This window comes from Haliotis rufescens, unplaced genomic scaffold (assembly GCF_023055435.1).
Source record: "Haliotis rufescens isolate VD_foot unplaced genomic scaffold, xgHalRufe1.0.p SCAF_31, whole genome shotgun sequence".
Taxonomy (NCBI): domain Eukaryota; kingdom Metazoa; phylum Mollusca; class Gastropoda; order Lepetellida; family Haliotidae; genus Haliotis; species Haliotis rufescens.
The window spans coordinates 2,483,043-2,508,355 of NW_025964013.1; the positions used below are offsets into that span (position 1 = coordinate 2,483,043).

The 25,313-nt window shown below is 47.6% G+C and overlaps 1 protein-coding gene across 1 annotated transcript in view; it reads left to right on the plus strand.

Annotated features, from left to right (window-relative positions):
• Nucleotides 1-675: 675 nt before the first annotated feature.
• The window catches only part of LOC124136771, a 48,098-nt gene continuing 23,460 nt past the window's right edge, over nucleotides 676-25,313 (plus strand). Inside the window, exons 1-7 of the mRNA XM_048380529.1 lie at nucleotides 676-884; nucleotides 6,132-6,201; nucleotides 7,810-7,925; nucleotides 8,969-9,172; nucleotides 9,777-9,958; nucleotides 11,282-11,441; nucleotides 13,783-13,906. Of these exons, the coding sequence (XP_048236486.1) occupies nucleotides 6,182-6,201; nucleotides 7,810-7,925; nucleotides 8,969-9,172; nucleotides 9,777-9,958; nucleotides 11,282-11,441; nucleotides 13,783-13,906 (806 nt within the window). The 5' untranslated portion in view covers nucleotides 676-884; nucleotides 6,132-6,181. The remainder of the gene's footprint in view (nucleotides 885-6,131; nucleotides 6,202-7,809; nucleotides 7,926-8,968; nucleotides 9,173-9,776; nucleotides 9,959-11,281; nucleotides 11,442-13,782; nucleotides 13,907-25,313) is intronic.

Sequence of the window (25,313 nt, forward strand, 5' to 3'; positions counted from 1 at the left end):
TAACTTGCAAACACAAATAATTGTGAAATGTTAATCGTATTTGTGGCGCTCAACTTTCTATAGCTCGGTTAATTACGGGATATTTGCAAAACGAAGAATACTTCCCCTTTGTTTTCTGTCATTACAAGTTAGCACAGAGGAATTAATTACAAAGTGGGAGAGCTGACGAGATCTTCGACGTGTGAGAAACCATGGGTAAGTGTAACGCTCGTTATAACCACTCCGCCCTGGGTGCTCGTGAAACCATGCGTTCAACGCGATAGTACTGTTACGACCATGAGGCCCTGTATGGGTGCATTTACAGAATCACCTACTACCTACTACGAGGAAGTACGGTTTGTCCCATGTGACGGATTGGACCTAGACAATCCGTACCCACGGAAATCCGTACATATATTTTGGCGGATCCGTACACAAATCTTGAAAACAACTGGGAGTAATATTTCTTGTTACTAAGAAAACCTCCCTTTCTTGTTAATTATTTATGAAATACAGGCGTAGCTCTTCATTGGATCTCATGGATATTATATGATGAGCTGTATAAGATAACATATTCAATGAAATAGCATTTTTATAGGCGAGTCGTGTCCTGAAAATTATTGCAGATTTTCGATAGTGGTTGGCCACACTAGTTTTTCGTAGAGTTATCGTTCTTCAATAATTAGGGATTTCCCCAGTAGATGGCAAGAACTTCAGGTGTAAACTGGTTCCACTGTTGGTACGTAAGCTTAACGCTTTTAGTTTTATGTAGACAGGAACCCAGTCAACTAGTGACGCAAGGAGTGGAAATTCCGGTGTTGTGCAAGCCGAAATCTGTTCTAATGTACTGCCTCAATCTGTGATCCCCATCTCATACAGGTGCCACACATACGCTTCATATATCGGTACGTATTGCAAACATCGGTAAGATTTCTTTCATCCAGGGAAGCATTTATGACAATCGTTTTTAAGTGAACATATCTTTCAGACATCATACTCTTTCGGACTGCCATGTTCATCGCGATTACTCGCGCTATAACGAGGGGTGGGGTGCCGGTATGGCGAGGGAGCAAGGGAGGGGTGGCGTCACACAAACATTGTAATATTATTTGTACTCAGATGATCATGGCTTGTTTTTAAGATAAAGTTGTCTTTAGTTGTCTAAGTGAGTGAGGTGTTTTACAGTTCTTCATTTGATCAACAAGTACGAAAACCCTCAGAGAGGGGGAGTCAGTACACGGACAGCGGTAATAGACGGACACTCACCAATCATTGATTTATAGCTAATTAATAATTAAATTAGGTAAACTGCTCATACCCAAACTAAACAGGCAAGCATAATCCGTTTTCCCAACAGGTCATTTATAATTTTTTCTGCTGGAGATAACTTTCTAAACAAACCATCCACGATCACCTTTCAAACATGACTGCCACGCCCACGGTACGTTTCCATACATTATGGCTCAGTAATGCTGTTTTCGGTCTTAAAATAGAGTTTTCCAAACGACTCATTTTAACTTAACTTTGGTGTAAGGTAGGACTTTAAGGTACTGTTAAAGCGATGTCCGGGTTCTATACCTTGATGAAAAAAGTGGTAAGGAAGTACTCGGACATGTATTTTTTAAATGAATCAATTAAGATCTTCACATTTTAACATACATGTATAATACTTTATTTTTGGTGTACATAGTGATATATAAATTAATATAACTTAATGCATGAGTTATGGAATCTTTATTTGTGTATATCATAAAGTAATTAGATTTAGATGTCTACATATTCAACCTATTCATAAAATAAAGTAGATTTTCTTCAAAAATGTTCTTAATTATCTGTGTGTCATTATCTATTATTGCATTTTAATTTTACGGATTTTTAAAATATAGATCTATAGAATCTTTTCTATTTATTTCGATCTACTAATATATTTTACAACATTTAGGAAGTGAGCCATCATGAACGTAAACCTTTGCTTAACCTTGAAATCTGAAAAAAGCAAATGAAGCAGTCACCACTCGAAGAATGTCCATAGGAAAAGCACCTGGATCTTATGTTATTCCTCAAGCTAGACTCTGTGATAAAATAAAACTAAAAGTGCCAATGGAATATCAAAAAGATGAAGAGGATCAACTCGTCCAATAATGGGTTATACAAATTTCAAAGATTGGGTGTGGTCATGCCAAAATAGACTCATTATAGTGTTGGTCATACATGTATAATGTCAGGTTATCAAGACACACATATACACATATCTATCATTTATAGTTAACTGTAGTATTATAAATTTGCATCTTACATTGATATAAATTACCTAACATGATTATAGTGTAGCATATGTATGTTGAGTGCAAGGTATAGCTATTCGCTATTGTAAATTTAAATGCTTGTATATTTTCTTTCTTTAGATAGTTATTTTTTCACATTTTACATGTGATACCACTTACATTCATGTCCTTGATGGTGGTTCTTGAACCCGACAACAGGTTTGATGGGAATACACAGAGATGTGATGTAGGTGCAGAGGTGCGACCACCATCACATAGACCAGTAGTCTGAGGTATTGCTGGCGTCATATCGGCTGTGTAACAAGACCTTAACTGAGGTTTTTAGCTCAATAGCTAGGACAACAACGTTATCAGTATAACCCTATTTCACACTGAGAGGGTGACTCATGATGCCCAAACTAGAGGCGGTGGTCATAAGCAGGATTATATTGTTTTCACGTTTTGTCCGGGGTATATTGTTGAAGAAACGTATTGAACGCAATTCTATGTCGTCAGTGTAGATTATGATTAACAGCTTACTGTGGGTGACATTTGATCATACATTTTTTAAATTGTTCATATTTATTGTTTACTGCAAACATTCGATTGATGGACCAGCTATGTTAAACTAAGCGTCTGGAAAATAACCAGTCATGTATGATACGATTAATAATGAGGTGTATCTTTCAATGTCGCCATTTCATTCTAATTCCATTGCATTTTTAAAAAAAAGCAACATATGAAGTGTCCGACTTCTGCCTCTCTGCTGTCCGGGTACTGACGACTGTGTCTGAGTATTCCCTACTGTGTCCGAGTACAGCCGACTGTGTCCGAGTACTGCCGACTGTGTCCGAGTATTACCTACTGTGTCCAAGTACTGCCGACTGTGTCCGAGTATTACCTACTGTGTCCGAGTATTACCTACTGTGTCCGAGTATTCCCTACTGTGTCCGAGTACAGCCGACTGTGTCCGAGTACTGCCGACTGTGTCCGAGTATTACCTACTGTGTCCAAGTACTGCCGACTGTGTCCGAGTATTACCTACTGTGTCCGAGTATTACCTACTGTGTCCGGGTACTGCCGACTGTGTCCGAGTATTACCTACTATGTCCGGGTATTACCTACTGTGTCCGGGTACTGCCGACTATGTCCGAGTATTACCTACTATGTCCGGGTATTACCTACTGTGTCCGAGTATTACCTACTGTGTCTGGGTACTGCCGACTGTGTCAGAGTATTACCTACTATGTCCGGGTACAGCAGACTGTGTCCGAGTATTACCTACTGTGTCCGGGTACAGCAGACTGTGTCCGAGTATTACCTACTGTGTCCGGTACTGCCGACTGTGTCCGGGTACAGCAGACTGTGTCCGGGTATTACCTACTGTGTCCGGGTACTGCCGACTGTGTCCGGGTACAGCAGACTGTGTCCGGGTATTACCTACTGTGTCCGGGTACTGCCGACTGTGTCCGGGTACTGCCGACTGTGTCCGGGTTACAGAAGACTGTGTCCGGGTATTACCTACTGTGTCCGGGTATTACCTACTGTGTCCGGGTGCTGCCGACTGTGTCCGAGTATTACCTACTATGTCTGGTAGTGCCGACTGTGTCCGGGTATTACCTACTGTGTCCAGGTACAGAAGACTGTGTTCGAGTATTACCTACTGTGTCCGAGTACTGCCGACTGTGTCCGAGTATTACCTACTATGTCTGGTAGTGCCGACTGTGTCCGGGTATTACCTACTGTGTCCAGGTACAGAAGACTGTGTCCGGGTATTACCTACTGTGTCCGGGTGCTGCCGACTGTGTCCGAGTATTACCTACTATGTCTGGTAGTGCCGACTGTGTCCGGGTATTACCTACTGTCTCCAGGTACAGAAGACTGTGTTCGAGTATTACCTACTGTGTCCGAGTACTGCCGACTGTGTCCGAGTATTACCTACTGTGTCCGAGTACTGCCGACTGTGTCCGGGTATTACCTGCTGTATCCGGGTACAGAAGACTGTGTCCGGGTATTACCTACTGTGTCCAAGTACTGCCGACTGTGTCCGGGTATTACCTACTGTGTCCAGGTACAGAAGACTGTGTCCGGGTATTACCTACTGTGTCCGAGTACTGCCGACTGTGTCCGGGTATTACCTACTGTGTCCAGGTACAGAAGACTGTGTCCGGGTATTACCTACTGTGTCCGAGTACTGCCGACTGTGTCCGGGTACAGCAGACTGTGTCTGGGTATTACCTACTGTGTCTGGGTATTACCTACTGTGTCCGGGTATTACCTACTATGTCCGGGTATTACCTACTGTGTCCGGGTATTACCTACTGTGTCTGGGTATTACCTACTGTGTCTGGGTATTACCTACTGTGTCCAGGGACTGCCGACTGTGTCCGGTACTGCCGACTGTGTCCGGGTTTTACCTACTGTGTCCGGGTTACAGAAGACTGTGTCCGAGTATTACCTACTGTGTCCGGGTACTGCCGACTGTGTCCGAGTATTACCTACTGTGTCCGGGTTACAGAAGACTGTGTCCGGGTATTACCTACTGTGTCCAGGTACAGAAGACTGTGTTCGAGTATTACCTACTGTGTCCGAGTACTGCCGACTGTGTCCGAGTATTACCTACTATGTCTGGTAGTGCCGACTGTGTCCGGGTATTACCTACTGTGTCCAGGTACAGAAGACTGTGTTCGAGTATTACCTACTGTGTCCGAGTACTGCCGACTGTGTCCGGGTATTACCTGCTGTATCCGGGTACAGAAGACTGTGTCCGGGTATTACCTACTGTGTCCGAGTACTGCCGACTGTGTCCGGGTATTACCTACTGTGTCCAGGTACAGAAGACTGTGTCCGGGTATTACCTACTGTGTCCGAGTACTGCCGACTGTGTCCGGGTACAGCAGACTGTGTCTGGGTATTACCTACTGTGTCCGGGTATTACCTACTGTGTCCGGGTATTACCTACTGTGTCTGGGTATTACCTATTGTGTCCGGGTATTACCTACTGTGTCCGGGGACTGCCGACTGTGTCCGGTACTGCCGACTGTATCCGGGTTTTACCTACTGTGTCCGGGTTACAGAAGACTGTGTCCGAGTATTACCTACTGTGTCCGGGTACTGCCGACTGTGTCCGAGTATTACCTACTGTGTCCGGGTACTGCAGACTGTGTCCGGGTACTGCCGACTGTGTCCGAGTATTACCTACTGTGTCCGGGTACTGCCGACTGTGTCCGGGTATTACCTACTGTGTCCGGGTACTGCCGACTGTGTCCGGGTACTGCCGACTGTGTCCGAGTATTACCTACTGTGTCCGGGTACTGCCGACTGTGTCCGGGTATTACCTACTGTGTCCGGGTACTGCCGACTGTGTCCGAGTATTACCTACTGTGTCCGGGTTACAGAAGACTGTGTCCGAGTATTACCTACTGTGTCCGGGTACTGCCGACTGTGTCCGGGTACAGCAGACTGTGTCTGGGTATTACCTACTGTGTCCGGGTATTACCTACTGTGTCCGAGTACTACCTAAGCTGTCATCAAGCTAACAGTATCCAGGTTCAGGCTGATCTAGATGTTCTTTGCCTGTTGGTCAATTGTGAAACCACCAGCAGTTGTCTCCCTTTGTATAAGCAATTTTCCATTCAAATCTGACGATAAGTTTGTGTGTTGTATTGCTATGATTGTTATGTTACTGCCTCCTCCGCTCTAGACTGGATCTTGTTGTAGATCTAGACCTATATATTTTTGGGTGGGTCGTAGAAAGTTTTGATTTCATATTTTAATCCATGTAATCAATATCCACAAGGCACTACTTGTAGCATAATGGGTTTTATTTATGTATACTCAACTGCAAATTCATGCAACAATACATTAATCTATTTCTTAAATTTTCAGATTCCTTCACATTCTTCAGTACACATTATTAGCACAGGAAGCGATATGAGATGGACTTCATGTTTGCAAGGTAGAACTTGAGCCTATCTTTAAATCTAAACTTAGATACATTAATTAAGGTTAAAATAAATAGGGGCAGTCGGGTAGCCAAGTGGTTAAAGCGTTCGCTTGTCACACGAAGACCTGGGTTTGATTCCCGACATGGCTACAAGATGTAAAGCCCATTTCTGTTGTCCCCCACCGTGATATTGCTGCAATATTGCTAAAAGCGGTGTAAAACCATACTCACTTACTCACTCACTAAAATAAATAAACTGTTTAGACAATGTGAGTAGAGAAGCATTTCATTTTGTATATTTTTAAGGAAACAATAAAAGCACATCTGTCACTTACAGTCAAACCTCTTTGTGGCAGACTTTGAATATGTGGAATTCCTGGTTGTCTCAAACTCAGTTGGGAGTCCCAGGTCTCCAAATTTGACTTCCTTTCTGAACTGTGCTGTCTGTATTCTAATTGGCCCTTTGGTCATCTTCTTTACAGAGTTAGAAATTGGCACTAGTCCTATAGTCCTACCCAAACTGCCCAATAGTTAAGGTATCATAAGGACTAGTAGAAATTTGTCATTTTTAAGGGGTTTGCTATATGTTATCCTTATAAGGACCAGTGGACTGAAACTGTTAGTTTCTACCCCAGCTTTATAAGTCTTTGAAAGGCATTTAGAAGTGATACACATAAGGAAGAAATTATGGATGTCAACTTCTTTGTTATGAGGAACACAACGTTTAGGAGGAACACAACGTTTCGGAGTATATGCTTACTCTTTTATCAGGTGGATATACTCCGTAACGTCCTGTTCCTCATAATAAAGAAGTTGACATCCATAAATTCTCTTCCTTATCTTCTTTCTACTTCCTATCTCCCCTGCCCTCCCCCTGCATTCTCCTACTGGAGGATGACACTGATTTACAGCATCCCTCACTTCACCTCATTAAGAAATAAAATTCATCATCATCCAAACCTGCCTCACATTTTGACCAGCAGCCTAGTAACTGGACATGTACATCTTCAACCCATGCTTGTCGTGAGAGGCGACTAAAGGGATCGACAAAACAAACATCTTCTACTATCTACGCCTAGCCACATACACAATGTAACTTTCTTCATCTCTTGGAACTTGGGCCAATAAAAACATAAGAGGTGGGGTATTTGAGGTATAGATCAAATGGGATTATTAATTTAATGGCCTTATATTTACAGGGATGTGGAATCTCAGCGGAAACACGGAAAATCACGTTTTTTAGAATAGCAGTCCTCAGGAAAAAATCATCTTCCTCGTAAAAATATAATCAATAGATTTTTTTTAAAATACTCCAAAAAATATTAGCGTGTTTCCGAGGGTTGAACTTTTGACCGATAGAAGGCGTCACACGTGCCATAATTTCATGATTAAAAGGAAATGGTTGATGCATTTCATCATATCCGTATTGCGTGGATCGATGCTCTTAATGTCAATCACTTGATTGTCTGGTCAGCATTAAACAACAAAACCTGTCCAAGCCCTAATGCACATGAACCTCCTGTGATATTTATAACTGATTTCATTCTACTCCTTGAAGAACGCTGTATTGTTTTCCATATTTTCCACTTCATCACATGAAGTTCTGTGTATGTTGGTCAGTCCCCAGAAGAAGGATGTAGATGCTGAAGCGCTGAAGCTCGCCACACAGTCTCTACAAAGCCTTGAACAACTTCGACTGAAGGTGAAGAGCTCACCAGTGCAATACAGTGATGGAGGTTTGTGGAATAAGCAGGGCACTTTCAAAGCAGGTTATTAGTCTACTGAAATATTGTATGCCATGGTGAAGAGGTTGTCAAACATTGCTCAAATAACTAGTAAATTTTTAAACTTGTCCTATCTTACACTATACATTTATTCCTTCTTCTTTCGATCTGGATGTGGAAACATACTTGAACAAAGTTTTCAGCTTCTGAGAACATTTCGCCTGAACACATCCCAGCATCACCATGGTCACCCCCAATACAAATGGAAGCTGGAAACTTTGTTCAAGCATGTTTCTACATCAAGAGGTGAAGAAGGAAGAAATGCAAAGTGTGAGATAGGATAAGTATCATAAAAGTCTAAGTTAATGTAAAATTTTCAAAATATTACTTCATTTTTGACAACCGATACTACTCTCCCTCCAGATTGTCTGTATAGATAAACAAAGGATTTATGAAATAGGAACCACCTCCATGGTCTAGTGGTAGAGCGTCCACCTTGTGAGCGAAAGGTCCAGGGATTGATACCTGGCCGCGTCATACCAAAAGATGTTAAAAGATGGTTTTGTTGTTACCCTGTCGGGCACTGGGCATTAAGGGGCTAAAACAAGGACTGGTCGGTTCGGAGTCAGTATACTGTGTCTGAGCGGGGTATTCTTGTTAAATTGCGTCATGGTATCTCAGTGGGCTAGCACTATAAATTGGCATCAGTCCAGACAAGTACAAGCAGCCACATACACACACACAGATGTGCATGTACGTCACTGTATAAGTGCAATAATCTTGGAAGCAACGTTAAACCCCATTTCACCTCACCTCACTTCTATGAAAAAGGCATCTGTGAACTTTAATAGTTTACTGACAATAGATGAAAAATGTATAGCTAGTATAAGCTTCTTGGTTGTTATGTAAATTACAGCATGATTTGGTAATGCTTATTCAACACTTGTATTTAATCGGTGTCAAGCTCTAGCTGGTATTTTCCTGTAGATACAACAGACCCTGTTTCTAATGTAACTTATTTTAAATGAAGTTGATAACAATATCCCTATTTCTAGTGTCCGTCAAGATCCGGTCAACTCTGGATGAGCTGCGTGACATCAAATCTCAGGTTGAGGGGAGCTTTGACAACTATGTTGCAATGTCTATCAATGAGCTCCCGCTCCAGGAGCTCCGACAGCTCACCTTGATGCATGTACCGACCTCACTCACGTCAGAGGTCAAGGACAAGTTTGGTGCTTTGTTGTCCAAGGTGTTTGAAGGTAAATATCACATGCAAGACAACTCTGGAAGAAGTTGTGTTATTGAAAAAGAGTATTTGAAAGTTATTCAGCACAAAATATGAAAGTTACTACAAAGGGTATTTTCAGTGTTCCTGCTGGCGTTTGAAACTGCAAGTCCTGGTGGACTGGCAACTCTAAAAATTACCAGTTCCCCCTAATTTTTGTCAGTCCCAACTTTCAACAGCTAAAAAAATGTATGAAAATCACCAGGTTTTAATTCTTTCAACAACATGTTAAATGCAATGATGTCATTTCTGATGTAACATAGTTAGATCTACACGTCAAATGTTATTTTCTTGCAATAAAAATAAACAAGGGTAAACCCTGATGGTAAGAGACAAGCTAACTTTGTTGGAAAATATACTTATATGAATATAGCTGATGTTTTATTCAACAACCAACATTATAAGGTACTTTATTTGCCGGTCCACAGGGACTGGCAGTCAAATGAATTACCGGTCCAAGCAATTTTGCCGGTAAAAAACTGGTAATTAAACAGGAACACTGATTTTGTGGCAAAACCCTGCTTCTGGTGCAGCCTGGCCTGAGTTGTAACTTGTAAACAACTTGTGATCTCTTCCAGGGCGGGCCCGGAAGGTGCTGACGGCAGTGATGTTGACATGTCCGTGGTACGCAGCATCCCAGCGAGAGCGAGGGGAGCAAGCTCGACACAACATTATTCTAGTGGTTTATGTTGGGCATGATGACCAGTTCTTCACACCAGCAAACCCACATAATCAGATAGAAGGGAAGGTCATCGACCTGGTGAGAACCATCACAATGTTATCATATCCGTGATATTCAGATTCATTTCAATACTCAAGGGGTCATGTGACAACAACTTGGGGGACTTGAGATACCCGAGTGTACAAAGCGATCTGAGCCCATACCTTTACACAGACTTACGACAGTCGTACTGATAGGTTGTTTTGTACAACGGCGCCCTGATCCTTTATTGTTAAAAAATCTCGTGTTATTTTATGACGCTTTTTATTCCTGCAATATCATGGCCAGAACATGTGAACAAGTTATCTCGACAATGTTTCTTCATGGCAAGAGGGGGGGCGGTTGGGTAGCCTTGTGGTTAAAGCGTTCCATCGTCATGCCGAAGACCCGGGTTCGATTCCCGACATGTAATGTACAATGGTACAATGTGTGAAGCCCATTTCTGGTGTCCCCACTGTGATATTGCTGGAATATTGCTAAAAGTGGCATAAAACCATGCTCACTCACTCATGTCAAGGGAAGGTCTGTCATGACTCCTACAGTTACAGGGTACATGTATTGACAACCTGTGAAATATCTAGATGCTCCAGACAAACAGGATTCTCTTGAACATGCCCTATCCTTCAGACGCTGAGGTTCACCAAAGTATTGTGTTGCTTAGGGGCTTATAAATTTGTTTTTTTAAGAAAATCCAGAGGAGTATTGTAATCCTTATTTCACAAGTCCGAGGAGTTGGTAGCTTGTCCTGCTACCATGTTTACTATGATTACATTTTCTTTCAGTTTTATTCATTTCCAATTTGTCATGTTTTTAGCAAAATTGAAACATTGAGAACCAGTTCATAAACAAGCCCTTAAATGCGAGTAGTCCATGAGGACTACCATTACTGGAATTTAACTTGTCCTCTGTACAATTTAGTAGTCTCGGTTTAACAGACTAAGAGAATTGTTTATTTCCCAACATGAATACAATTCGTGAAACCAATTTCTGGTGTTCCACAAAGTGATATTGCTGGAATATTGGTGAAAGTGGTGTAAAATCATACTCACTCACTCACTGCCAAATCATGGTTTCATATCATTTCATTCTCTAGGACCCTGACTGTCATCAAACTGTTCTAAGGACATAGTTTAAATCTGGTAATAGTGTAGAAGTATGTTCTATCAAAAGTTGATAAGATTATGAAAATGTCCTGATTCCATTTATTTCTTGTCAAATCACCACTAAATATGTTCTTTTGGGCCATCACTGTAAACTGGATGGTTTTCAGATGCTCCCAAGCTTAACAAGTGTTGAATATTGATGTATCATGTTCACAACTGTAGTGTCCCACGCACCAGACAGTCCTCTCCTTGGTTTCAGGGCTGGCTGCAGGCGGTGGAGTTGTCTCACTTCGGACACTTTGTGGCCAAGGGTCGGACTCGCTTTGTGGAATCTTTGTTGTGTGGCCCACAGGCAGTGCTGTATGACAGCACAGAGTGGGCCGCTCTCACCACGACACTGCAGCACACACAGGTCATGGGTACGCATCATCTACATTTTATTCGCGCACGCACACGCACACACACACACACACACACACACACACACACACACACACACACACACAGAGTTAATCTTGCCCTGTCATGCTTTTTCAAGTCAGGCCTGTGTTCGATTCCCCACATGGATACAATGTGTGAAGGTCATATCCGGCAATCCCCAAATTTGCTTAGGTATTGCTTCAACAGGAGTAAGACCTGGCTCCCTCACTAACTCACCCATCCATGCTGTTAGAGCTGGGGCGAGTCCAAATTTACTACCCGGGTACCCGGCACCCATTTCCCGGTCCTACCCAGATACCCGCTATAGGTCTCAAGAGCTGGGTACAAAATGTCCGAATGGGAATTGTTTTACTGCAGCCCTGGCAAAAACTATTTAGATACACGTATAAATGATCTGATAATGTATACTCTACATTTGATAGACGCTTTATCCTTACTCGAACATGTAAAAGTCAGAACGAATGCCTGCAAAGTGAGAAAGAAATGTGAACATTAGCTATACTTGTAGTGTATTTAAACCATTGAGTTTTATTGTTAATGTCCTTAAACAGTATGTCACGTGACTAACCACGGGTCTGGAGAGTCATGTGGGTACCCAGGTCTCACTCAGGATCCACCCAACCCGAGTACCCGAGTTACCCGTCCCAACCCAACATGCTATGTAGTAGTATATATTTTGTTGTTCTTGTTTTACAATAGACATGACTACATAATTGTTATAATTGAAAATTTATAATGTATGGAATCTATTCCACAAGGCCATCTTAGCACTGTGACTGTTCCAACTTTGTGAAGGTGTGTCCCGTATCTCACAATTTATTATATACTTAAGTGTGAAAGACTTTAATATTTTCACAGCAGTGACAGAAAAGTAATATTTTCACGACAGTGACAGAAAAGTAATATTTTCACGACAGTGACAGAAAAGTAATACGGTATGTTAACTGCAGTAAAAATACCACTTTGCTGGAACTACAGGTAATGAAGTTACCTGCCGGTGCGTCTGTCATGGGTTTCGGAACACTTACATTTCTGTGTTGACAGTGAAGATATTTTACATCCAGTAAAAGATTTACTGGATAACAGTTCTTCTGATGTGTTATTTGTTTGAAACTCTTCCTGTTTTAACAGCTGTGCTTCAAATGAATTGCTAACTTATCACAACTCCCGGATTCGTTCAGCGCCATGTTTGCTGTTCAAAATTTGATATTTTAGAGCGTCCGTGATTAGATTAAATACCTCAAACAGAATATAAGTGTTCATTAATTCAGAAAGTGTAAAATAGAATCTCAGCACTCCATTAATTAAAAAAAATAGTTCAAGTATTTTATGGAGTTTATTATTATTTTTAATTACTTTTTTTATATATTTTTTTAATTAGCACTATATCTTGTTTGCATGTAGGAAGCCATGTGTGAAAAGGCCAGTGTGTATGCAAGGGTGAATTTAGAATTTGCTTTTTTATTGTTTTGGGAATTTCATTGAAAATAACTGTCAAACAACAAATGAAGTATAAAATAGGTAGGATATTTCATGTTTCCAGTGAAATATGATGTACATCTGTCGTGGAAGAGAAGATATTTCACTCATGGCTGCGGAAAAATATCCTTTTCCACATCATGAGATGAGAGGTACATCGTATTTCACTGGACACATAAAATATCCCTTATAGGTGTATGTGGATGGTTAGTGGCAGGTTCCTGGGGGTTTGTGTCAAACATGGGGTTGTCTGGGGCTGGAGTTGAGGATTCAGTTCTTTTGTGAAAGTGGAAGTATCTACAAGGTATGGATGGTACACCAGATGTTGCCCTTGGTCATGTGGGTTTGTGGTGGTACCAGAGCTCCAGATAACATTTTGAGCAATTGAGTTTTTACGCTAGGGTTTCTATTTGAATTGGGTTATTACATTTTTTTTGAGTAACCAATATTTTTTCACTCATCTATTCATCACTCTTTGGGTTTTTCCCAAAATTAGTGAACATTTTAAGATTTAAGAAAAAAAATGAAATAATGTTTTAGATGTACATAACTTTCTTAATATATAGGCTTGACTCGGAAAGTAAATAAAGTTCGTAATCGTGTTTCGAAAATTTACTCCTTTGTATGCATTCTGAAGAAAGCGTCATTGGGTATTAATGCGTGCTGTTTTTATACATTTGAGTTTTTCATTTAATACATGCGTTTCTGTACGCAAGTTAATTGACAGTTATTGGGTTTTGATTATTTGTGGGGGATATTTTACGCGAATACACTGCTTATCTCTAGCTAGGCGGTAGTCATTCTACATGTCCGTATATGCATATGGGTGGTTTGTGTCAGGTTCCCGGGGGTTTGTGGAGGCGTCGCGGGGGCAGGCGGTTGGAGGCATCAGCAAGAAGAGGAAGACTGGTGGCCTGAAGCTGAAGGACACGACCACCTTCTTCCAGCTGTGTGAGTCATGCAGGTGAGCACTCAATAATCATGGTAATGTCATGCAGGCTGAAATAGGTCTTCACCAGCGGGTCCTGGCCGGTCGGTCTGTCTATAGTCAGTTGGAGGAGGGAGACTTGTCTGACACATTCTTACTGTGTTGTGTAGACTCCTGCACCACCTTGAGCGGGTCCTGGCCCGTCGGTCTGTCTGTAGTCAGTTGGAGGAGGGAGACTTGTCTGACACATTGTTACTGTGTTGTGTAGACTCCTGCACCACCTTGAGCGGGTCATGGCCGGGTGGTCTGTCTGTAGTCAGGTGGAGGAGGGAGACTTGTCTGACACATTGTTACTGTGTTGTGTAGACTCCTGCACCACCTTGAGCGGGTCCTGGCTGGGTGGTCTGTGTGTTGTCAGGTGGAGGAGGGAGACTTGTCTTATGCGTTGTTACTGTGTTGTGTAGACACCTTCACCACCTTGAGCGGGTCCTGGCCGGGCGGTCTGTGTGTAGTCAGGTGGTGGAGGGTGACTTGTCTTATGCGTTGTTACTGTGTTGTGTAGACTCCTGCACCACCTTGAGCGGGTCCTGGCCGGGTGGTCTGTCTGTAGTCAGGTGGAGGAGGGAGACTTGTCTGACACATTGTTACTGTGTTGTGTAGACTCCTGCACCACCTTGAGCGGGTCCTGGCCGGTGGTCTGTCTGTAGTCAGTTGGAGGAGGGAGACTTGTCTGACACATTGTTACTGTGTTATGTAGACTCCTGCACTACCTTGAGCGGGTCCTGGCCGGTAGGTCTGTCTGTAGTCAGGTGGAGGAGGGAGACTTGTCTGACACATTGTTACTGTGTTGTGTAGACTCCTGCACCACCTTGAGTGGGTCCTGGCCGGGTGGTCTGTCTGTAGTCAGGTGGAGGAGGGAGACTTGTCTGACACATTGTTACTGTGTTGTGTAGACTCCTGCACCACCTTGAGCGGGTCCTGGCCGGGTGGTCTGTCTGTAGTCAGGTGGAGGAGGGAGACTTGTCTGACACATTGTTACTGTGTTGTGTAGACTCCTGCACCACCTTGAGCGGGTCCTGGCCGGTCGGTCTGTCTATAGTCAGTTGGAGGAGGGAGACTTGTCTGACACATTGTTACTGTGTTGTGTAGACTCCTGCACCACCTTGAGCGGGTCCTGGCCGGGTGGTCTGTCTGTAGTCAGGTGGAGGAGGGAGACTTGTCTGACACATTGTTACTGTGTTGTGTAGACTCCTGCACCACCTTGAGCGGGTCCTGGCCGGGTGGTCTGTCTGTAGTCAGGTGGAGGAGGGAGACTTGTCTGACACATTGTTACTGTGTTATGTAGGCTCCTGCACCACCTTGAGCAGGTCATGGCCGGGTGGTCTGTCTGTAGTCAGGTGGAGGAGGGAGGATGACTTGTCTGACACATTGTTACTGTGTTGTGTAGACTCCTGCACCACCTTGAGCGGGTCCTGGCTGGGTGGTCTGTGTGTTGTCAGGTGGAGGAGGGAGACTTGTCTTATGCGTTGTTACTGTGTTGTGTAGACACCTTCACCACCTTGAGCGGGTCCTGGCCAGGCGGTCTGTGTGTAGTCAGGTGGTGGAGGGAGACTTGTCTTATGCGTTGTTACTGTGTTGTGTAGACTCCTGCACCACCTTGAGCGGGTCCTGGCACGGCGGTCTGTCTGTTGTCAGGTGGAGGAGGGAGGATGATTTGTCTGACACATTGTTACTGTATGGTGTAGACTCCTGCACCACCTTGAGCGGGTCCTGGCGGGGCGGTCTGTCTGTTGTCAGGTGGAGGAGGGAGGATGACTTGTCTGACACATTGTTACTGTGTTGTGTAGACTCCTGCACCACCTTGAGCAGGTCCTGGCTGGGTGGTCTGTCTATAGTCAGTTGGAGGAGGGAGACTTGTCTGACACATTCTTACTGTGTTGTGTAGACTCCTGCACCACCTTGAGCGGGTCCTGGCTGGTCGGTCTGTCTGTAGTCAGGTGGAGGAGGGAGACTTGTCTGACACATTCTTACTGTGTTGTGTAGACTCCTGCACCACCTTGAGCGGGTCCTGGTCGGTTGGTCTGTCTGTAGTCAGGTGGAGGAGGGAGACTTGTCTGACACATTGTTACTGTGTTGTGTAGACTCCTGCACCACCTTGAGCGGGTCCTGGCCGGTCGGTCTGTCTGTAGTCAGTTGGAGGAGGGAGACTTGTCTGACACATTCTTACTGTGTTGTGTAGACTCCTGCACCACCTTGAGCGGGTCCTGGCCGGTCGGTCTGTCTGTAGTCAGGTGGAGGAGGGAGACTTGTCTGACACATTGTTACTGTGTTGTGTAGACTCCTGCACCACCTTGAGCGGGTCCTGGCCGGATGGCCTGTCTGTAGTCAGGTGGAGGAGGGAGACTTGTCTGACACATTGTTACTGTGTTATGTAGACTCCTGCACCACCTTGAGCGGGTCCTGGCCGGGTGGTCTGTCTGTAGTCAGGTGGAGGAGGGAGGATGACTTGTCTGACACATTGTTACTGTGTTGTGTAGACTCCTGCACCACCTTGAGCGGGTCCTGGCCGGGTGGTCTGTCTGTAGTCAGGTGGAGGAGGGAGGATGACTTGTCTGACACATTGTTACTGTGTTGTGTAGACTCCTGCACCACCTTGAGCGGGTCCTGGCCGGGCGGTCTGTCTGTAGTCAGGTGGAGGAGGATGACTTGTCTTATGCGTTGTCACTGTGTTGTGTAGACTCCTGCACCACCTTGAGCGGGTCCTGGTCGGTCGGTCTGTCTTTATCAGGTGGTGGAGGGAGACTTGTCTTATGCGTTGTTACTGTGTTGTGTAGACTCCTGCACCACCTTGAGCGGGTCCTGGCCGGATGGTCTGTCTGTAGTCAGGATGAGGAGGGAGGATGACTTGTCTGACACATTGTTACTGTGTTGTGTAGACTCCTGCACCACCTTGAGCAGGTCCTGGCCGGGCGGTCTGTCTGTAGTCAGGTGGAGGAGGATGACTTGTCTGACACATCGTTACTGTGTTGTGTAGACTCCTGCACCACCTTGAGCGGGTCCTGGCCGGGTGGTCTGTCTGTAGTCAGGTGGAGGAGGGAGGATGACTTGTATGACACATTGTTACTGTGTTGTGTAGACTCCTGCACCACCTTGAGCGGGTCCTGGCCAGTCGGTCTGTCTGTAGTCAGGTGGTGGAGGGAGACTTGTCTTATGCGTTGTTACTGTGTTGTGTAGACACCTTCACCACCTTGAGCAGGTCCTGGCCGGGTGGTCTGTGTGTAGTCAGGTGGAGGAGGGAGACTTGTCTGACACGTTGTTACTTTGTTGTGCAGACTCCTGCACCACCTTGAGCGGGTCCTGGCCGGGCGGTCTGTCTGTTGTCAGGTGGAGGAGGGAGGATGACTTGTCTGACACATTGTTACTGTGTTGTGTAGACTCCTGCACCACCTTGAGTGGGTCCTGGCCATGTGGTCTGTCTGTAGTCAGGATGAGGAGGGAGGATGACTTGTCTGACACATTGTTACTGTGTTGTGTAGACTCCTGCACCACCTTGAGCAGGTCCTGGCCGGGCGGTCTGTGTGTAGTCAGGTGGAGGAGGGAGGATGACTTGTCTGACACATTGTTACTGTGTTGTGTAGACTCCTGCACCACCTTGAGCGGGTCCTGGCCGGGTGGTCTGTCTGTTGTCAGGTGGAGGAGGGAGGATGACTTGTCTGACACATTGTTACTGTGTTGTGTAGACTCCTGCACCACCTTGAGCGGGTCCTGGCCGGGCGGTCTGTCTGTAGTCAGGTGGAGGAGGATGACTTGTCTTATGCGTTGTCACTGTGTTGTGTAGACTCCTGCACCACCTTGAGCGGGTCCTGGCCGGTCGGTCTGTCTTTATCAGGTGGTGGAGGGAGACTTGTCTTATGCGTTGTTACTGTGTTGTGTAGACTCCTGCACCACCTTGAGCGGGTCCTGGCCGGATGGTCTGTCTGTAGTCAGGATGAGGAGGGAGGATGACTTGTCTGACACATTGTTACTGTGTTGTGTAGACTCCTGCACCACCTTGATCGGGTCCTGGCCGGGCGGTCTGTCTGTAGTCAGGTGGAGGAGGATGACTTGTCTGACACATCGTTACTGTGTTGTGTAGACTCCTGCACCACCTTGAGCGGGTCCTGGCCGGGTGGTCTGTCTGTAGTCAGGTGGAGGAGGGAGGATGACTTGTATGACACATTGTTACTGTGTTGTGTAGACTCCTGCACCACCTTGAGCGGGTCCTGGCCAGTCGGTCTGTCTGTAGTCAGGTGGTGGAGGGAGACTTGTCTTATGCGTTGTTACTGTGTTGTGTAGACACCTTCACCACCTTGAGCAGGTCCTGGCCGGGTGGTCTGTGTGTAGTCAGGTGGAGGAGGGAGACTTGTCTGACACATTGTTACTTTGTTGTGCAGACTCCTGCACCACCTTGAGCGGGTCCTGGCCGGGCGGTCTGTGTGTAGTCAGGTGGTGGAGGGTGACTTGTCTGACACGTTGTTACTTTGTTGTGCAGACTCCTGCACCACCTTGAGCGGGTCCTGGCCGGGCGGTCTGTCTGTTGTCAGGTGGAGGAGGGAGGATGACTTGTCTGACACATTGTTACTGTGTTGTGTAGACTCCTGCACCACCTTGAGTGGGTCCTGGCCGTGTGGTCTGTCTGTAGTCAGGATGAGGAGGGAGGATGACTTGTCTGACACATTGTTACTGTGTTGTGTAGACTCCTGCACCACCTTGAGCAGGTCCTGGCCGGGCGGTCTGTGTGTAGTCAGGTGGAGGAGGGAGACTTGTCTTATGCGTTGTTACTGTGTTGTGTAGACACCTTCACCACCTTGAGCAGGTCCTGGCCGGGTGGTCTGTGTGTAGTCAGGTGGAGGAGGGAGACTTGTCTGACACATTGTTACTTTGTTGTGCAGACTCCTGCACCACCTTGAGCGGGTCCTGGCCGGGCGGTCTGTGTGTAGTCAGGTGGTGGAGGGTGACTTGTCTGACACATTGTTACTGTGTTGTGTAGACTCCTGCACCACCTTGAGCGGGTCCTGGCCGGGTGGTCTGTCTGTTGTCAGGTGGAGGAGGGAGGATGACTTGTCTGACACATTGTTACTGTGTTGTGTAGACTCCTGCACCACCTTGAGCGGGTCCTGGCCGGGCGGTCTGTCTGTAGTCAGGTGGAGGAGGATGACTTGTCTTATGCGTTGTCACTGTGTTGTGTAGACTCCTGCACCACCTTGAGCGGGTCCTGGCCGGTCGGTCTGTCTTTATCAGGTGGTGGAGGGAGACTTGTCTTATGCGTTGTTACTGTGTTGTGTAGACTCCTGCACCACCTTGAGCGGGTCCTGGCCGGATGGTCTGTCTGTAGTCAGGATGAGGAGGGAGGATGACTTGTCTGACACATTGTTACTGTGTTGTGTAGACTCCTGCACCACCTTGAGCAGGTCCTGGCCGGGCGGTCTGTCTGTAGTCAGGTGGAGGAGGATGACTTGTCTGACACATCGTTACTGTGTTGTGTAGACTCCTGCACCACCTTGAGCGGGTCCTGGCCGGGTGGTCTGTCTGTAGTCAGGTGGAGGAGGGAGGATGACTTGTATGACACATTGTTACTGTGTTGTGTAGACTCCTGCACCACCTTGAGCGGGTCCTGGCCAGTCGGTCTGTCTGTAGTCAGGTGGTGGAGGGAGACTTGTCTTATGCGTTGTTACTGTGTTGTGTAGACACCTTCACCACCTTGAGCAGGTCCTGGCTGGGTGGTCTGTGTGTAGTCAGGTGGAGGAGGGAGACTTGTCTGACACATTGTTACTTTGTTGTGCAGACTCCTGCACCACCTTGAGCGGGTCCTGGCCGGGCGGTCTGTGTGTAGTCAGGTGGTGGAGGGTGACTTGTCTGACACGTTGTTACTTTGTTGTGCAGACTCCTGCACCACCTTGAGCGGGTCCTGGCCGGGCGGTCTGTCTGTTGTCAGGTGGAGGAGGGAGGATGACTTGTCTGACACATTGTTACTGTGTTGTGTAGACTCCTGCACCACCTTGAGTGGGTCCTGGCCGTGTGGTCTGTCTGTAGTCAGGATGAGGAGGGAGGATGACTTGTCTGACACATTGTTACTGTGTTGTGTAGACTCCTGCACCACCTTGAGCAGGTCCTGGCCGGGCGGTCTGTGTGTAGTCAGGTGGAGGAGGGAGACTTGTCTTATGCGTTGTTACTGTGTTGTGTAGACACCTTCACCACCTTGAGCAGGTCCTGGCCGGGTGGTCTGTGTGTAGTCAGGTGGAGGAGGGAGACTTGTCTGACACATTGTTACTTTGTTGTGCAGACTCCTGCACCACCTTGAGCGGGTCCTGGCCGGGCGGTCTGTGTGTAGTCAGGTGGTGGAGGGTGACTTGTCTGACACATTGTTACTTTGTTGTGCAGACTCCTGCACCACCTTGAGCGGGTCCTGGCCGGGCGGTCTGTCTGTTGTCAGGTGGAGGAGGGAGGATGACTTGTCTGACACATTGTTACTGTGTTGTGTAGACTCCTGCACCACCTTGAGCGGGTCCTGGCTGGGCGGTCTGTCTGTAGTCAGGTGGAGGAGGGAGGATGACTTGTCTGACACATTGTTACTGTATTGTGTAGACTCCTGCACCACCTTGAGCGGGTCCTGGCCGGGCGGTCTGTCTGTTGTCAGGATGAGGAGGGAGGATGACTTGTCTGACACATTGTTACTGTGTTGTGTAGACTCCTGCACCACCTTGAGCGGGTCCTGGCCGGGCGGTCTGTCTGTTGTCAGGTGGAGGAGTATGACTTGTCTGACAGATTGTTACTGTATTGTGTAGACTCATGCACCACCTTGAGCGGGTCCTGGCCGGGTGGTCTGTCTGTAGTCAGGTGGAGGAGGGAAGATGACTTGTCTGACACATTGTTACTGTGTTGTGTAGACTCCTGCACCACCTTGAGCGGGTCCTGGCTGGTCGGTCTGTCTGTAGTCAGGTGGTGGAGGGAGACTTGTCTTATGCGTTGTAACTGTGTTGTGTAGACTCCTGCACCACCTTGAGCGGGTCCTGGCCGGATGGTCTGTCTGTAGTCAGGATGAGGAGGGAGGATGACTTGTCTGACACATTGTTACTGTGTTGTGTAGACTCCTGCACCACCTTGATCGGGTCCTGGCCGGGCAGTCTGTCTGTAGTCAGGTGGAGGAGGATGACTTGTCTGACACATTGTTACTGTATTGTGTAGACTCCTGCACCACCTTGAGCGGGTCCTGGCCGGGCGGTCTGTCTGTAGTCAGGTGGAGGAGGATGACTTGTCTTATGCGTTGTTACTGTGTTGTGTAGACTCCTGCACCACCTTGAGCGGGTCCTGGCCGGGTGGTCTGTCTGTAGTCAGGTGGAGGAGGGAGACTTGTCTGACACATTGTTACTGTGTTGTGTAGACTCCTGCACCACCTTGAGCGGGTCCTGGCCGGTCGGTCTGTCTGTAGTCAGTTGGAGGAGGGAGACTTGTCTGACACATTCTTACTGTGTTGTGTGACCCCTGCACCACCTTGAGCAGGTCCTGGCCGGATGGGCTGTCTGTAGTCAGGTGGAGGAGGGAGGATGACTTGTCTGACACATTGTTACTGTGTTGTGTAGACTCCTGCACCACCTTGAGCAGGTCCTGGCCGGGCGGTCTGTCTGTAGTCAGGTGGAGGAGGATGACTTGTCTGACACATCGTTACTGTATTGTGTAGACTCCTGCACCACCTTGAGCGGGTCCTGGCCGGGTGGTCTGTCTGTTGTCAGGTGGAGGAGGGAGGATGACTTGTCTGACACATTGTTACTGTGTTGTGTAGACTCCTGCACCACCTTAAGCGGGTCCTTGCCGTGTGGTCTGTCTGTTGTCAGGATGAGGAGGGAGGATGACTTGTCTGACACATTGTTACTGTGTTGTGTAGACTCCTGCACCACCTTGAGCGGGTCCTGGCCGGGCGGTCTGTCTGTTGTCAGGTGGAGGAGTATGACTTGTCTGACACATTGTTACTGTATTGTGTAGACTCCTGCACCACCTTGAGCGGGTCCTGGCCGGGTGGTCTGTCTGTAGTCAGGTGGAGGAGGGAAGATGACTTGTCTGACACATCGTTACTGTATTGTGTAGACTCCTGCACCACCTTGAGCGGGTCCTGGCCGGGTGGTCTGTCTGTAGTCAGGTGGTGGAGGGAGACTTGTCTTATGCGTTGTAACTGTGTTGTGTAGACTCCTGCACCACCTTGAGCGGGTCCTGGCCGGATGGTCTGTCTGTAGTCAGGATGAGGAGGGAGGATGACTTGTCTGACACATTGTTACTGTGTTGTGTAGACTCCTGCACCACCTTGAGCGGGTCCTGGCTGGGCGGTCTGTCTGTAGTCAGGTGGAGGAGGATGACTTGTCTGACACATCATTACTGTGTTGTGTAGACTCCTGCACCACCTTGAGCGGGTCCTGGCCGGGTGGTCTGTCTGTAGTCAGGTGGAGGAGGGAGGATGACTTGTATGACACATTGTTACTGTGTTGTGTAGACTCCTGCACCACCTTGAGCGGGTCCTGGCCAGTCGGTCTGTCTGTAGTCAGGTGGTGGAGGGAGACTTGTCTTATGCGTTGTTACTGTGTTGTGTAGACTCCTGCACCACCTTGAGCAGGTCCTGGCCGGTTGGTCTGTCTGTAGTCAGGTGGAGGAGGGAGGATGACTTGTCTGACACATTGTTACTGTGTTGTGTAGACTCCTGCACCACCTTAAGCGGGTCCTGGCCGTGTGGTCTGTCTGTAGTCAGGATGAGGAGGGAGGATGACTTGTCTGACACATTGTTACTGTGTTGTGTAGACTCCTGCACCACCTTGAGCAGGTCCTGGCCGGGCGGTCTGTGTGTAGTCAGGTGGAGGTGGGAGACTTGTCTTATGCGTTGTTACTGTGTTGTGTAGACACCTTCACCACCTTGAGCAGGTCCTGGCCGGGTGGTCTGTGTGTAGTCAGGTGGAGGAGGGAGACTTGTCTGACACATTGTTACTTTGTTGTGCAGACTCCTGCACCACCTTGAGCGGGTCCTGGCCGGGCGGTCTGTGTGTAGTCAGGTGGTGGAGGATGACTTGTCTGACACGTTGTTACTTTGTTGTGCAGACTCCTGCACCACCTTGAGCGGGTCCTGGCTGGGCGGTCTGTCTGTTGTCAGGTGGAGGAGGGAGGATGACTTGTCTGACACATTGTTACTGTGTTGTGTAGACTCCTGCACCACCTTGATCGGGTCCTGGCCGGGCAGTCTGTCTGTAGTCAGGTGGAGGAGGATGACTTGTCTTATGCGTTGTTACTGTGTTGTGTAGACTCCTGCACCACCTTGAGCGGGTCCTGGCCGGGTGGTCTGTCTGTAGTCAGGTGGAGGAGGGAGACTTGTCTGACACATTGTTACTGTGTTGTGTAGACTCCTGCACCACCTTGAGCAGGTCCTGGCCGGATGGGCTGTCTGTAGTCAGGTGGAGGAGGGAGGATGACTTGTCTGACACATTGTTACTGTGTTGTGTAGACTCCTGCACCACCTTGAGCAGGTCCTGGCCGGGCGGTCTGTCTGTAGTCAGGTGGAGGAGGATGACTTGTCTGACACATCGTTACTGTATTGTGTAGACTCCTGCACCACCTTGAGCGGGTCCTGGCCGGGTGGTCTGTCTGTTGTCAGGTGGAGGAGGGAGGATGACTTGTCTGACACATTGTTACTGTGTTGTGTAGACTCCTGCACCACCTTAAGCGGGTCCTGGCCGTGTGGTCTGTCTGTTGTCAGGATGAGGAGGGAGGATGACTTGTCTGACACATTGTTACTGGATTGTGTAGACTCCTGCACCACCTTGAGCGGGTCCTGGCCGGGTGGTCTGTCTGTAGTCAGGTGGAGGAGGGAAGATGACTTGTCTGACACATTGTTACTGTGTTGTGTAGACTCCTGCACCACCTTGAGCGGGTCCTGGCTGGTCGGTCTGTCTGTAGTCAGGTGGTGGAGGGAGACTTGTCTTATGCGTTGTAACTGTGTTGTGTAGACTCCTGCACCACCTTGAGCGGGTCCTGGCCGGATGGTCTGTCTGTAGTCAGGATGAGGAGGGAGGATGACTTGTCTGACACATTGTTACTGTGTTGTGTAGACTCCTGCACCACCTTGAGCGGGTCCTGGCTGGGCGGTCTGTCTGTAGTCAGGTGGAGGAGGATGACTTGTCTGACACATCGTTACTGTGTTGTGTAGACTCCTGCACCACCTTGAGCGGGTCCTGGCCGGGTGGTCTGTCTGTAGTCAGGTGGAGGAGGGAGGATGACTTGTATGACACATTGTTACTGTGTTGTGTAGACTCCTGCACCACCTTGAGCGGGTCCTGGCCAGTCGGTCTGTCTGTAGTCAGGTGGTGGAGGGAGACTTGTCTTATGCGTTGTTACTGTGTTGTGTAGACACCTTCACCACCTTGAGCAGGTCCTGGCCGGGTGGTCTGTGTGTAGTCAGGTGGAGGAGGGAGACTTGTCTGACACATTGTTACTTTGTTGTGCAGACTCCTGCACCACCTTGAGCGGGTCCTGGCCGGGCGGTCTGTGTGTAGTCAGGTGGTGGAGGATGACTTGTCTGACACGTTGTTACTTTGTTGTGCAGACTCCTGCACCACCTTGAGCGGGTCCTGGCTGGGCGGTCTGTCTGTTGTCAGGTGGAGGAGGGAGGATGACTTGTCTGACACATTGTTACTGTGTTGTGTAGACTCCTGCACCACCTTGAGCAGGTCCTGGTGGGGCGGTCTGTCTGTTGTCAGGTGGAGGAGGGTGACTTGTCTGACACATTGTTACTGTATGGTGTAGACTCCTGCACCACCTTGAGCGGGTCCTGGCTGGATGGTTTGTCTGTAGTCAGGTGGTGGAGGGAGACTTGTCTGACACATTGTTACTGTGTTGTGTAGACTCCTGCACCACCTTGAGCGGGTCCTGGCCGGGTGGTCTGTGTGTTGTCAGGTGGAGGAGGGAGACTTGTCTTATGCGTTGTTACTGTGTTGTGTAGACACCTGCACCACCTTGAGCGGGTCCTGGCCGGATGGTCTGTCTGTAGTGAGGTGGTGGAGGGAGACTTGTCTTATGCGTTGTTACTGTATGGTGTAGACTCCTGCACCACCTTGAGCGGGTCCTGGCCGGTCGGTCTGTCTGTAGTCAGGTGGAGGAGGGAGACTTGTCTGACACATTGTTACTGTGTTGTGTAGACTCCTGCACCACCTTGAGCGGGTCCTGGCCGGTCGGTCTGTGTGTAGTCAGGTGGTGGAGGGAGACTTGTCTTATGCGTTGTTACTGTACGGTTTAGACTCCTGCACCACCTTGAGCGGGTCCTGGCCAGGCAGTCTGTGTGTAGTCAGGTGGAGGATGACTTGTCTGACACATTGTTACTGTGTTGTGTAGACTCCTGCACCACCTTGAGCGGGTCCTGGCCGGGTGGTCTGTC